We start from the raw sequence: 14,829 nt of genomic DNA, 5'->3' as shown, positions 1-14,829 counted from the left end.
TTTTTAGAATGACTAATTATTAACGTTTTGGTTTAATTTGTTCTCTCTTTCTTTTCTTTTCTGGTTGAGACTGCAAAATCAGTTTCATGAATCACAATCACAAGTTTGATTGGTAAAATATAACTTTGAAGAGTAATACCGAAATTACCGACCCGCACAAACCAAAACCGAAAAGTAGAAAACCAAACCATACCGAACTTATTTGGGTATGGTGTTGTCATAACATTTTGAAAACCAAAAACCGAAACACCCCGCCGGAATCTTTCAAACCCATACCAAACCGGCCAATGAACACCCCTAGATACAAACTGAAATTGCAGGTATGCAGATAAGGCTTGAGCAGTTACGCTTTCAGGTAACCTTTTTCATCCAAGTATGAGATCACTGTATCAGCCAAATCATTAGGAGAATCAAATAACCCTCGGTTCTGATGTAAAACTATCTGCACATCGGAAAAATTACAAGACCACATGTAAGTAATATGAGCTTTGAGGAGGATGATAAGTAATTTGCTATTATATCCTCTTTAAGCAAGCATGATGCAATCAAATGAATATCCAAAGATAGTTGCGAGTTGAGACTAACACAACTCAGAGATTGGAGGATTGAAATTATATCAATGGCTTATACGGACTCATCCTAAATTTGTTACAGTAGGTCAAATATTGTAGTTTAAAAATGCTGATAATCTGAAACGAGGCGACAGCAGAATCTAGGAGCACAATCAACCCCCTTATGTACAGCATGTTAAGCAAGACGAACGGACTTGACCTTACCTCAGACTTTAGGGGTGGCTCGTATGGATCATCAATACCGGTAAAACCTGCAAAGTACAAAGTGAATATGCTAAATAACGTGGCGTTTTAGGTGAAATAAAAATCTAAAAAATAAAACCAGCAGAAAGAGATAAACGAAGAAGATGAGGTAGGGGTGTAAACTTAGTGCACAAGTGTCGCTCACCAACTTGTCCAAGGTTGGGCGGTGTATTTAACCCATCTAAAAGTTTGGTCTATATTGGCTATCTAGATAGCAAAATTGACCCACAAAAATTTGATAAAAAATAGAAAAAAAAATTGTTGGTTTGGTTTCCCATTTCTCTCTATAAAGAAAAGTTGATTGCAGTTTGACTTGGTAATTAGACAAATTATAAGAAAAACAAACCCATAAAATGATTGAGTCGGTCGAGTTGAATATGACCCATTGTTTAGGGTAAATTAACACACTAGCTTTGGGCATATTGCCTCATGACTTCATTGAAATTTGATCCAACTTGCCCATTTAACATCCCTAAAGAAGAGTATCTTCTGCCTGCAGCAACAGGGCCGAAAATGTTCAAGCCAGGCAACTTGATATTGAGGAAAGCAGATCATCAGAACTTCCCTGCTGATAACCTCGGACTTTCAACTGACCACCCTCATCCATCAAGATTGTAAATAAGATCATCAGAACTTCCCTGCTGATAACCTCGGACTTTCAACTGACCACCCTCATCCATCAAGATTGTAAATAAAGCTTTCTGATATAAAATGCTAACTCACAAAAACAAAGAAAAGAGAGATCGAGATAACAGACAATACCTTTTATTTTCCCCGCTCGAGCAAGTTTGTACAATCCCTTAGGATCCCTTGCCTCACATACATGCAGAGGAACATCCATGAACACCTAAAAAAGTTATCCAACTCAATCAGCTAATAATATGTGCCAAACAGCAGCAGCTCACTGGAGAATCTAATCCTTTGAGAACCATTTCCCATCACAAACCTCAATGAAATCCCCTTCTGCCAGCAAAGCGCGACAGGCATCTCGCTCCTTCCTGTAGGGAGATATCAAACTGGCAATGCAAATAATTCCAGCATCCGCAAAAAGCTTTGCCACCTCCCCTATTTATAAGCATTTGGAAATGTTAGGTTTCCAAGAGAATAAATGAGAGGGCTTCTGGAAATATTTGCAAAGCAAAGACAAAAAAGAAGCCAACCTATACGTCTTATATTTTCTGCTCGATCTTCTGCTCTGAAACTAAGATCACGATTCAGACCATGGCGAACATTATCACCATCAAGGATGTAGGTGAGTTTTCCTCTAGCGTGTAAGCCACGACCTAGAGCACATGCCAAAGTGCTCTTCCCTGAAATCAAGTTGAATGTATAAAAAAGTTGGTGTGTGTGTGTGCGTGTGTGTGTGTGTGTGTGTGTGTGTGTGTGAGAGAGAGAGAGAGAGAGAGAGAGAGAGAGAGAGAGAGAGAGAGAGAGAGAGAGAGAGAGACTGAAGGCCTTAGAAAAAAAATTGAAAATAAGAGTAGCGAAGAGGACAGCAGTACCTGATGCTAAATAATAGGTAGTATCATGAAAGAAACTAATCAACATTAAGAGAAGAAATTACTATTCATATTAAAATGTTCTGCCACAATCATTCTTAGGTGCTTCCAAATCAGGGCAAACTCATAGAGGATCTTGCAATAGCGTGTCGACTAATAATGTTCATTTCAGTTTAGCAGTATGATCGACACTGCATTTGAAACTGAAATCAAGTACAATGTTTTCCAGCATATTACTCTACCTCCAGGTTCCCCTGATGAATATTGAATAGTGTCAAACTAATGACAACTGTGCTTCTTAACCAGTATTTGGTGTTCATCGAGCATACCTACTAATAGGACTCAGAGATAAAGGTAATGTTGCAAGTACACTAAAGATTATCTTATCGTTTCTTAATATCATAGTTCAATTAACTCAACTTGATAGAATAACCAATCTGACAAAAGAAAGGGGTAACGTAGAGGGCCTTATTCTGATTTGGATTTTGGCTATTCTGCTTTTGGTAGGTTTGATGTCATCTTTTCTGACGGAAGATTGAATCCCATAAATCATACAAATGGCATCTAGCTTTACAAGAAGAGTATTTAATTAAAACTTTCATACTTCATTGGGTAGTTTCTATTGCCCTATAAAAGCACAAATTTGGCAAAGGCTGCTTGCACCGAGTTGTTCTCCTTCGATATTCGTAAGAAGTAATCATGTGATGTGAAAATCATTTAGTAACTGTTGCTCTTGTGCATTATTGAGCAAAGATATGCATGCAAAGCCCAAGTTCTAATCAGAACAGTACCCAAAAATATAGAAAATGGATTGTAATACATGATAGAAAACATCTGGTAAGAGAGTCACAGAAAGAGAGAAGAGAGAAAAAAATTGAGAGCTAATATGAGGCTTCTGGCATTTTAAACTGACCTGAGCCACTGAGGCCAGTTATCCATATAACACAACCCCGTTGCTGAAGCAACTCCTCTCTGTCACATTTCTCTACAGAACATTTGTGCCAGACAATGTTTGTCGAATTCCCAATTGTAGACATTTGAGGTATACTGTTACCTAGTTAGATGATTGTCAGATTAGTAACTAAATTTTCGTGAAGCAAAATTGCAAGTCATAATACAATGTGAATAAAGATGGACTAATCCCTCGTCCTTTTCATGAACACTCGAAATAAGCCACGACTTAGGGGAAAAACAAATTATTACGTCCACTAGAAATAAGAACTAAGAAGTCATAATTCGTTGAAAAATTATACTGTGCAAATAGGGCAAAAACAATTTTTTTGGTTATATAAGTTGTTGAATCCCCTTGACATAAGAGAGATCTAGTGAAGTGGCAAACGGGGTTAAAAGATGGCTAATTTAAAACCCCCTTGTATTAATTCCTGGCTGCAGTCAGATAAAATATAAATTAATTAGAAGCATTGAATTAGATTAAAACTGTGGCCCAAATACAAGGAAGTCACGGGTTCACAACAAGCAAAAAGCTTTCTATTTTGTTACAACAGCAAATGACAATATTGAATCCAGAAGTCAACTTTTCACATTGATTTAGCATAATATAAACCAGCACAGCAATCTAAACTAGCAAAAAAATGTATATTTGAATTCTAAATTTCAGTATTTCCTTACTAAGCAGAATTATTAAGCATAAAAAAAAAAAGGAAACAAATCGAGAGAAAAAGAAAAGAGCGCCTACCAGAAAAGCCATGGCAATCATTTATAGGCATATCGTCGTTGGAATCACATCCTGTCCGATGAACATTCTCAGCTTTTCCGTTGACATGAGCCGTTGTAGAAGCTTCGATCGCTCTTAAAGGCGCTACGAAGCTCGTTTTGACCTCGGTACCGAAAATGCTGAAGCCGAATGATTTATTACATGCCGGTAGCTTTTGAAACCCTAACTTCCCGGACGACGGCTCCGGGAGATCAAATTCCGGCGAAGTTCGATAAATCGATGAACATTTTCCAATCGTAGTCATTTTGAATCGCAATGACCGAACTATCATTTCTTCGCAATAATAAACTCCAAGATGTACACTTATAATAACAATAAATACATAAAAAAAATATTGAGTAAAAATGAAGATAAAGAAAAAAAATATATTAATTAGCCCATATGTACAGAGGCGAGAGAGGGAGGCATGAGAAAATGAAAATGTAAGTTGGTGGCGGCGGGATTCACGGCGGATTTATGGTGGTGATGATTTATGGCGGCGGTGAATGGTGGCGATCCATTTCCATTTATATGTCGTTGGTTTCTGGGCAAAGCAGAAAATGGTGATAGCGAAGAGAGGATCTTCCTTTGAAATGTGGAATCAAGGTACATGTAAAGCATGGCACGAGGGACGCGAATGGAATATTAAGCAGATTTAACATTTTAAACGAGCGATCACCAAGTTCAACATGTAAACACTCATATTAAAGTTTAAACAAAAAATCGCTCAACTGTAGAAACAATATAATATCTATCATCAATTTGTCATTTTCCTTCTTCCAAGCAATTTTTTCTGATAGTAGGTAAAGTCGAATATTTTTTTGTTACAAAATAGCTTAGTGATTTTTTGTGATGTTAACGAAAATGAAGTGACCTTTTAATTATACAAGTAATTTAACAACCTCAGTATAACAAAATAAAAATTAAATGAGCTTTGTGAAATAAATGCCTGAATCTAATATTTCAAAAAATTGTTGCATTAATCGTGAAATACTTATTAATTAGAAATATATTACTAGTTCGAGCACCCAAGGGTGTGGCCTACTGATCAATAAAGTGGGTGAGAACCATGAGGTCTCAGGTTCAAATCCCAGCGGAGGCAAATACTAGGTGTTTTCTTCCCATTTATCCAAGTCTTGGTGGGTAGAGTTACCCGGTACCTGTTATTGGTGGGGGGTGAGAGATACCCGTGAAATTAGTCGATTTTTGCGCGCAAGCTGGACCGGAAACCACGATTATCAAAAAAGCAAAAAAAAAATATTACTAGTTCGAACTTCGAACTGGCAGGTGCTTGCCCGCATCCACGATTGAGAGTGGTTTTGTCTGTCAGTTTAAAAGGATCCTTTATCTTAAATATTGAATCATTAATAGCTTGTTTGGCCAAAGTCTAAAATACTTTTTATTTCTTAACTTGAGGTGTTTGATCAAGTTTTTTTGGAAAAAAAAATACTTTTGGAAAGAAACAAAATTAATTTGAGAAGAAGAAAAAATAGGTTATTCTAAGCAAAATATAATATATACCAAAATAATCTTGCTTATTTTAAATCTAATACTTAGGATATTAGTGTATAAGTATTTTTTCTTATTTTTATTATAGTTTTTTAATATACAGTGGCTTTTGGGGTGAATACTTTTATATTTGTTGAATAATTTTGATATATTTAAATTATCTTAAAACAATTAAAGTACTTTTCAGTTTTATTTTCATATTTTACTTAAATAAAATGGAAAAATATTAATTATTGTCTCTAATAATAAAATTTTGAGATAATTTATTTACTTATATAATATTAAAGTATTAAGTAAATATTTTTATATCCTTATTCGTAATTTGATACTTAAAGTACTTTTTGAAAAGTTTGGCCAAACACAAATTTATTGCTCAAAAGTACTTTTAAGATTAATTAGTTAACACAAAATATATTTTTTTTAAAAGTACTTTTAAAAAAAAATTATTTTAAAATAAATTGATTTTTCTACCGTGAATAATCATGATGCATGTGTCTCGCGGAGATTTTACTCCACTTTCGTTTTCCATTTAGAGAGACAAGTATACCCTCGATTGAGGAAGCATAATTTTGGACAGGGGTGTCAATAAATATTTAAAAATCGACTAAATCGAACGAATTGTACCGTATCGAACCAATTTTTAAATTTTTTTAATAAAATCGTCGATTTTTATATAAATCTATAAGTGTACCGATAATTATGGTAAGTTTTTTATTTATGAAAATAAACCGAAAAAATACCGAACCGTACAGAATAAATTTACAATGTGAAAAATATATTTATATATTAAGTTTAAAAATAGTAAAGCATTAAATTTTTTCTTGGGCCTTGGAATTATAAAACAATTACAAGCCAACAAGTAATTAAACTAAAAATCTTAATTCTCAAACCTATTATGTTACTTCTATTGAAACTAAATTATTTACAGCATATTCACTAGCAAGACACAAGGTATTATAGCGATTATGTGTAGCAAACTATAATATATTGAATATGTTTCCTTTCGTATGATTTAGATTTATCTTTTTGAATTAATCTTCTGTAAACTTTATTCTTAAATCCTAACTTGGTTAATATCTTACCATTCGTGTGATTAACATCTTTTTTGTATTTGCTTAGCTTCTTTCACGATGTTGTAGATTAGTTAATGGATCTATACTCTAGTCATCTTTCATATTTTCTTAATACATCACCTTTTAAACTGTAAAAATATCTAGAGAGTTATGCAAAGTCCTATAAAAGTACGTATGTTATTGCATTCTACTTCTACTAGTGACTTTTACATGACATTTAAAATAATTATCAAAAATTAACCAAACCGTACCGATACCAAAGAGAAACCGACCTGATTGGAATGGTTTTGAAAAGTCTAATTTTGGTTATACATAAAAAAAATAAAAAATAAAAAAATTGATATGATTCAAATTTAATAAAATAATCGGTCGAACCGAATCATTGACACCTCTAATTTTGGACTTAGCTCTTCAATAAGTTAGAGCTCGAATAATACTAGCCTTTTGAATCTTAACAACCTCCAAAAACAAAAGACAAAAACTTACAACTTTAACTTTAATACTGTTTTAAAAAAATAAAAAATTAACCAAATCATGTCCAAACTCCTCTTATTTTTTATTTATTCCATTTACTATACGGAGGCTGCCAGCATGAGGATAAGGCAAATAAAGCAAGGGCTTTAGGCCTTAAAATGTTGGGCATTATTTTTCACTAGTAGTAAATTTATGAATTAATCTCTTTTAAAAAATATAAGAATTCTAAAATAAAAAAAGTCTTGAAATATATTTGAATAATTCTAATTGTATAAAAATATTTTTAATTTTATATTTAGTGGTAAAATTTGAGATCACTAGGTGATAAGAATCTTGAAAATATTGCCTTAACCTCAAAATTTTCTTTAAAAAATAATAATCACGCAATAATGATGGTTTAATTTTAGTTACCGAATTAAATATTAAGAAAAAAGTACAAGTAGAAGATAATACTCTAATCGATATAGTCAATCAGATCAAAAACTTGATTATTTTTTAAATGCCTATATTAACCGTTCTTGTAAAAGTTGCATATGCGGAAAGGCATCTTTCAAAATTAAAATTGATAAAATCTTATCTAAGATTAACAATATATCAAGAGAGATAAAATTAATTAGTTATATATTATCAATAAAATATTATTAAAAGAAATTAATTATAAAGAATTAATAATAACTTTGTAGCTCAAAAAGCTAGGAAGGTAGAATTCAAATAAAAACATTTACGAAACTTTTAAGAAAATAAAATTAAGATCCCTCGTCAAGGTTTGAGACACCAACTTGGTGAGCCGCCTCTGTTACTACATACTGAAATTTTATTTCCATGCTAATTAAGTCAAAAAGTAATATTATAGGCATATAAATTAGCTGCCCCTTTTCTTCTTTTATACTTGTATACGGGTGAAATCGAGTTCATGGTGCATCCCGATCTCCGACAAGATAAGCCAGGCTTGAGACATGGTGGCAAGGGACCGATACGAGCCAAAGGCCCCACCGAGCCAGAATTCGGGGGCATGACGCCTGCCCTCGAGAATGTTGAGGTCATGATTCCGGAATCGGTCTTGGCCTCAAACGACTTCGAAGAACATTGTCGGACAATCAAGCATAGCCAACAGAAGGTCGAAATATCCGTGACCGACCGGATATCACGGCGGGGATCTCGGCATGTATCGATGAGGAACCGACAGTCAGTTAATAAGAAGATTTTTACTTTTTATAGAGTTGCACCTAAAGTAGGACTCCCTTACTATATAAAGGGGGTCTCATAATTCATGAAGGACATTGTAACACACACTCAAAAGTAATATATTATTATTTTCTTTGTCACTACCTCTTGCTCCTTTTCATTGGTGCCGACCTTTGTGAGCCTGACTCGAGAGTGACTATTTCACTAAGGCTAGAACTATCCAACTCGTGTGGTTTGAATTTATCTTATCTTTGTTTGTTCAATAGTAACTTAATTTACCGTTTTGTATCAAGTTAATCCACGTATCCTTAAACCACTTATAAATTTAATTGTTATCCGATTTGATATAAATTTTCGTAACACACCCTACTTCACACTTGTTCTTTCAAGTGCTTTTGATTTCAGGTCTGCGTTAAAATATCAAACTCCCAATCTTCCCCTCTAAACACGGATGCTGAGTCTGGCCACCATGGAGAGAACAACAATATAACACCCGGTAACGAGGTGCCCCCGCCGATCCTAGCGGAATTTCGGTCATGGACCTGATCGATGTCAGCTCACATGTGGCCATCAACACTGATTTGCCCACCGATCCTGAGAACAACGTCCGCGCGAAAGTCCGGTCGGTAGCTCAAAATTCTCGTGACGGTGAGGGAGATGGGATCAACTTGCGGGTGATCTTCGAAATGTTATAGGCTCAGCAAGCAATGATATCCCACTTGTACAACCGAAGCCGCACTCCCAGTAGAGTTAAGCTCGAATCATCCCGGGAAAACACTCGCAGAAATGAACTAGTCGCAAATATGCCAAATGAAGTTGAAATCAAAACCAACCCCAATATAATAAATATTATCGAGTAATTGAAAAAGTGGGTGGAAACGGGAGACAAGAAAATCAAAGCTAATGATAAGAAGGTGGAGACTTATAACTCCAGGATCGACCAAATCCTTGGAGCGCCACCGATATTGAAAGGCCTAGACTCCAAGAAGTTTGTTCAGAAACCCTTCCTTCCGAGCGTAACCCCGAAGTCGATCCCTAAAGAGTTCCGCATGCCTAAAATTCCTAAGTACAATATGACAACTGACCCAAATGAACATGTGACCTCATACACATGTGCCATCAAGGGGAATGACTTAGAAGATGATGAGATTGAATCTGTCTTGCTGAAAAAATTCGGAGAGACCTTGTCAAAATGAGCTATGATATGGTATCACAACTTACCTCCTAACTCTATTGACTCATTTTATATGCTTGCATATTCCTTTGTAAAAGCACACGCCAGGGCTATCAAGGTCAAGACCAAGAAGTCGAACCTTTTCAAAGTGAAACAGAGGGATAATGAGACGCTCAGAGAATTCGTGTCCCGATTTCAGATGGAATGGATGGACCTGCCTCCGTTCACGGACGATTGGGCCGTCCAGACCTTCACCCAAGGACTTAATACTCTAAGCTCATTGGCTTTGCAGCAGTTGAAGCAAAATCTGGTAGAATATCCGGCCGTAACTTGGGCCGATGTGTATAACCGATATCAGTCAAAAATTAGAGTCAAAGATGATCAGCTCGGAGCCCCTTCCAAGTTTGTTTATCCTATTTGAACCAGTGATAGGCCCAAAAGAGATATTGATCGTGAACCGAGGCCAAGTAGGGACCGATATCAATTGTATATTGGTGATCGTAGAAGTAACGGATCCGAACGAAACCCTGCTATAAATGAAAGGAGAAGCGATTAGAGTCAAAATAACTGGGGACTCATAAGCAAAAACGATTTTGACAGGCCCATCGGGCCTAAGGAAGCACCAAGGTTATCAGAGTACAACTTCAATGTCAATGTTGCTACTATCGTAACCGCCATCAGGCGCATCAGAGACACCAAGTGGCCTCGACCTCTACAGTCCGATCTAGATTAAATTGAGCCTAACCTAATGTGCAAATATCATGGCACTCATGGCCACAGAATGGGACTGCCGACAATTAAGAGAGGAAGTTGCCCAGTTATTTAATAACGGATATCTCCGAGAGTTCCTGAGCGATCGAGCCAAGAATCATTTCAGGAATAGAGATTCTAATAAACAGATCAAGCAGGAGGAACCTCGGCACGTCATTAACATGATCATCGGCGGGGTCGACGTTCCCCAGGGGTTGATGCTGAAGCGCACCAAAGTATCCATCACAAGAGAAAAATGGACTCGGGATTACGTGCCGGAGGGAACCTTGTCTTTCAACGACGAGGATGCTGAAGGGATCATGCAGCCCCACAACGATGCACTGGTAATATATGTACTAATAAATAAATCTCGAGTTAAGCGTGTGTTGATTGATCCAGGTAGCTCGGCCAACATCATCAGATCAAGGGTCGCTGGACAACTCGGTCTAAAAGATCAGATCGTGCATGTAGTACGAGTTCTAAACGGATTCAACATGGCATGTGCGACCACTAAAGAGGAGATAACATTACCGGTAAACGTCGCCGGGACCATTCAGGAAGCAAAGTTTTATGTAATCGAAAGAGACATGAGGTACAACACTATATTCGGAAGGCCATGGATCCACAACATGAGGGTGTTACCCTCGACTCTGCACCAAGTGATGAAATTCCCAACACCATGAGGGATAAAAACAATTTACGGAGAACAACCAGATGCAAAGGAGATGTTCGCGGTCGACGAGGTGGTTCCGATATCTACACTTACAACAACAAAAGGTGTGGGTTTGACCGCCAAACAATAAGCCAAATAGCAATTACCTGCCCAATTGGAGAAGCATGGGAATGATGAAGACAATGATTACGGGGTTCCCAGGTCTTTTATAGCCCCCGATGATTCTGATGCTACCAAATCGACAGTCGAGGAACTAGAGCAAGTCGTACTGATCGAGCACTTTCCCGATCAAAAGGTATACCTGGGCACGGGGTTGAGTCCCAAGCTTAGGAAAAAACTCATTCAATTCTTTATGGATAACATAGATTGTTTAACTTGGTCCCACCTTGATATGACAGGGATCCCGCCGGAAATAACAACTCACAAGCTAAGCCTGGACCCAAGTTCCACCCGGTCAAGCAGAAGAGGAGACCCAAGTTTGAGGTCAAGCATGTGTTCATCAAGGATGAGGTATCTAAACTCCTTAAAATATGGTCCATCCGGGAGGTTAAGTACCAGGACTGGTTAGAAAATATAGTAGTAGTCCCTAAATAGGGAAACAAATTAAGAATGTGTGTAGACTATAAAGACTTTAATAAGGCATATCCCAAGGACTCTTTCCGTTTGCCTAACATCGATCGCATGATTGATGCAATTACGGTCGACCACGAAATCCTCAGTTTTCTCGACGCTTATTCCATGTACAACCAAATTCGGATGGACCTGGGAGATCAGGAAAAGACTTCCTTCATCACTAAGTACGACACCTACTGCTATAACGTGATGTCGTTTGGGCTAAAAAATGTCGGTGCCACTTACCAACGCCTAGTAAATCGGATGTTCAAAGAACAAATAGGAAAATGGAGGTTTATATTGACGATATATTGGTTAAGTCCCTGCGAGCAGATGACCATTTGAAACATTTACAGGAAACCTTCAGCATATTAAAGAAGTACAATATGAAGCTGAACTCGGAGAAATGTGCATTCAGAGTCGGGTCCGGGAAATTCCTCGGATTCATGGTATCCAACCCGAGAATCGAGATTAATCCCTACAAGATCAAGGCCATCGAAGATATCACTGTTGTGGATAACATAAAGGGCGTTCAAAGGTTAACCAGACACATAGCCGCCTTGGGGTGATTCATCTCGACGTCCTCCGATAAAAGCCACCGTTTATTCTCACTGTTGAAGAAAAAGAATAACTTCTCATGGACCCCGGAGTGCCAACGAACCTTGGAGGAACTCAAGCGGTATCTCTCGAGCCCGCCTCTGCTTCATACTCCAAAGACAGACGCAAAACTATACCTGTAATTAGCAGTATCCGAGATAGCGGTAAGTGGAGTCCTGGTCCAGAAAGAGGAAGGTACGCAATTTACAATCTATTATGTTAGCAGGACTCTGGGTGAGGCCGAAACTAGATACCCTCACCTAGAAAAGCTAGCACTCGCTTTGCTAAGCACGTCTTGGAAGGTGAAACCGTACTTTCAATATCACCCCATATGTGTTGTAACTACTTACCTATTGAGAAACATAATTCATAAACCCAAGCTCTCAGGACGATTGGCTAAATGAGTCGTTGAGATCAGCAGGTACGATATTGAATATCGGCCCCGGACTGCCATCAAGTCTCAAATTTTGGCAGACTTCGAGGCCGACTTTACACCGGCCCTAATACCCGAGGTCAAAAGAGAGTTGTTGTTGAACTAGGGGACTTCTTCGGAAATCTGGACCTTCTTTACGGATGGCGCCTCGAACACAAAAAGGTCCGGACATGACATTGTATTGAAGCCACCAACAGGTAATGTAGTTAGACAATCTATTAGGACTGAAAACTTGACTAACAACGAGGCCGAGTATGAGGCCATGATTGCAGGTCTCAAACTGGCCAAAAGCTTGGGGGAAGAGGTGATCGAAGCTAAGTGCGAATCCATCCTTGTGGTGAACCAAGTTAATGGGACATTCGAAGTCAGAGAGGAACGAATGCAAAGATACCTGGATAAACTACAGGTAACGCTACATCGGTTCAAGGAGTGAAATCTACAACATATACCTCAGGATCAAAATAGCGAGGTCGATGCTCTCACTAACTTGGCATCGTCGGTCGACGACGATGAGTTCAACTCGGGGGAGGTCGTACAACTCATGAGATCAATAGTGGAAGAAGGTCACACCGAGATAAACTCAACAAGCCTGATTTGGGACTGGATAAACAAATATATAGAGTATCTGAAGATAGGAAAACTGCCCTCGGACCCTAAGGAATCAAGGGCTTTGCGTACGAAGGCGGCCCGGTTCAGCTTGTACGGAGACGGTACTCTGTTAAGAAGAACATTTGATAGCCCACTCACAATATATCTAGGACTGAGAGATACCGAGTATGTTATGAGGGAGGTCCACGAAGGCACATGCAGAAATCATTCGGGCGCCGAATTATTAGTTCAAAAAATAATCAAAGTCGGCTGCTACTAGATTGACATGGAAAAGGACGCGAAGGAGTTCGTACAAAAATGCGACGGGTGTCAAAGGAATGCTCCGATGATTCATCGGCCCGGTGAGCTGCTACATTCGGTTTTGTCACCCTGGCCATTCATGAAATGAGGGATGGACATTGTCGGTCCCCTTCCATTAGTAGCCGGTAAGACTCAATTTATATTGTTTATGACTAATTATTTTTCTAAATGGGTGGAAGCCGAGGCGTTTGAGAAAGTTAGGGAGAAGTAAGTCATTGATTTCATCTGGGACCACATAATATGCCGGTTCGGAATGCCGGCCAAGATCGTGTGCGACAATGGGAAGCAGTTCATCGGCAACGAAGTAAGCAAGTTTTTTGAAGACCATAAGATCAAAAAGATCCTATCAACACCCTATCACCCCTAGTGGGAACAAGTAAGTTGAGTCCACGAACAAAACCATACTCCAAAACCTCAGAAAGATATTGACCGACGCCAAAGGAAAATGGAAATAAATCTTGCCCGAAGTCCTATAGGCATACTATACGACCTCGAAGTCCAGTACCGAGGCCAACTCGTTCTCGTTAGTTTACAGTGATCAGGCGCTAATACCGGTCGAAGTGGGAGAACTGAGTCTCAGGATCTGATATGCGATCGAAGAGTCAAACGACCAGGCCATGAATACGAGCCTGGAACTGTTAGATGAAAGGCGTGAAGCCGTCCTCATTCGGTTGGCCACCCAAAAATAACAGATCGAGAGATATTACAATCGAAGAGCCAGCCTTCGACACTTCAATGTCGGAAACTTCGTGTTAAGACTAAGAACCCAAAACCCGAACGAAGGGAAGCTGGGGCCGAACTGGGAAGGTCCGTATCAAATTATCGAGATCACCAAAAAAGGATCGTACAAACTTGAAACAATGAACGGTGAGCGACTACCAAACTACTGGAACATAACTCACTTGAAACGATACTACTGCTACGGTACGACCCCATTCATTTCTTTTATTTATTTACATTTTGGACTAACACTTGCAGGTGACCATCGAAGAACGATACAATTTTTAGACCTAAAATCACGCGGTGTACTCTTTTTCCCTTGAACCAGTTTTGTCCCAAATGGATTTTCCGTCAAGGTTTTTAACGAGGCAACAGTGGATTGTGCTAACTTGGAATCTTAGACCAATTGTGAACTGATGTCAGGGATCACATCAACAATATCCGAGGCTTCTCTATGATCTGCCTCGAACATTGGGGGCATCAACCTCGGATAATAATTTTAGCAAGGAAAGAAACTTTGTGCTAGAATAGTTTAGGATCGATCGATAGGATTTACTGTAAGGGCCAAACGGTCATATGAACCGTGCCCACATAGACCGCCTGAGCCCTGACATAAAGCTTGAACACATGTGTAACTTTGTAGATTACGCAGAGAAATGAAAGGAAGTTTCTACCTAGCGGATAAATATTTT

General features: G+C 38.3%; 1 protein-coding gene across 1 annotated transcript; it reads right to left on the bottom strand.

Moving 5' to 3' along the window:
• Window positions 1-82: 82 nt before the first annotated feature.
• Window positions 83-4,772, bottom strand: LOC104085265 (adenylyl-sulfate kinase 3-like). The gene is made up of 7 exons (XM_009589261.4): window positions 4,011-4,772; window positions 3,228-3,368; window positions 1,976-2,125; window positions 1,762-1,880; window positions 1,578-1,662; window positions 777-823; window positions 83-442 (listed from the first exon to the last, which is right to left on the bottom strand). Exons 1-7 carry the CDS (start codon window positions 4,318-4,320, stop codon window positions 344-346), a joined length of 951 nt encoding a protein of 316 aa, XP_009587556.1. The 5' UTR covers window positions 4,321-4,772; the 3' UTR covers window positions 83-343.
• Between the last annotated feature and the right edge of the window lie 10,057 nt (window positions 4,773-14,829).

This window comes from Nicotiana tomentosiformis, chromosome 2, assembly GCF_000390325.3.
Source record: "Nicotiana tomentosiformis chromosome 2, ASM39032v3, whole genome shotgun sequence".
NCBI lineage: Eukaryota > Viridiplantae > Streptophyta > Magnoliopsida > Solanales > Solanaceae > Nicotiana > Nicotiana tomentosiformis.
The sequence above is the reverse complement of the archived record's forward strand: the minus strand, read 5'-3'. Positions and strand labels throughout refer to the sequence as shown.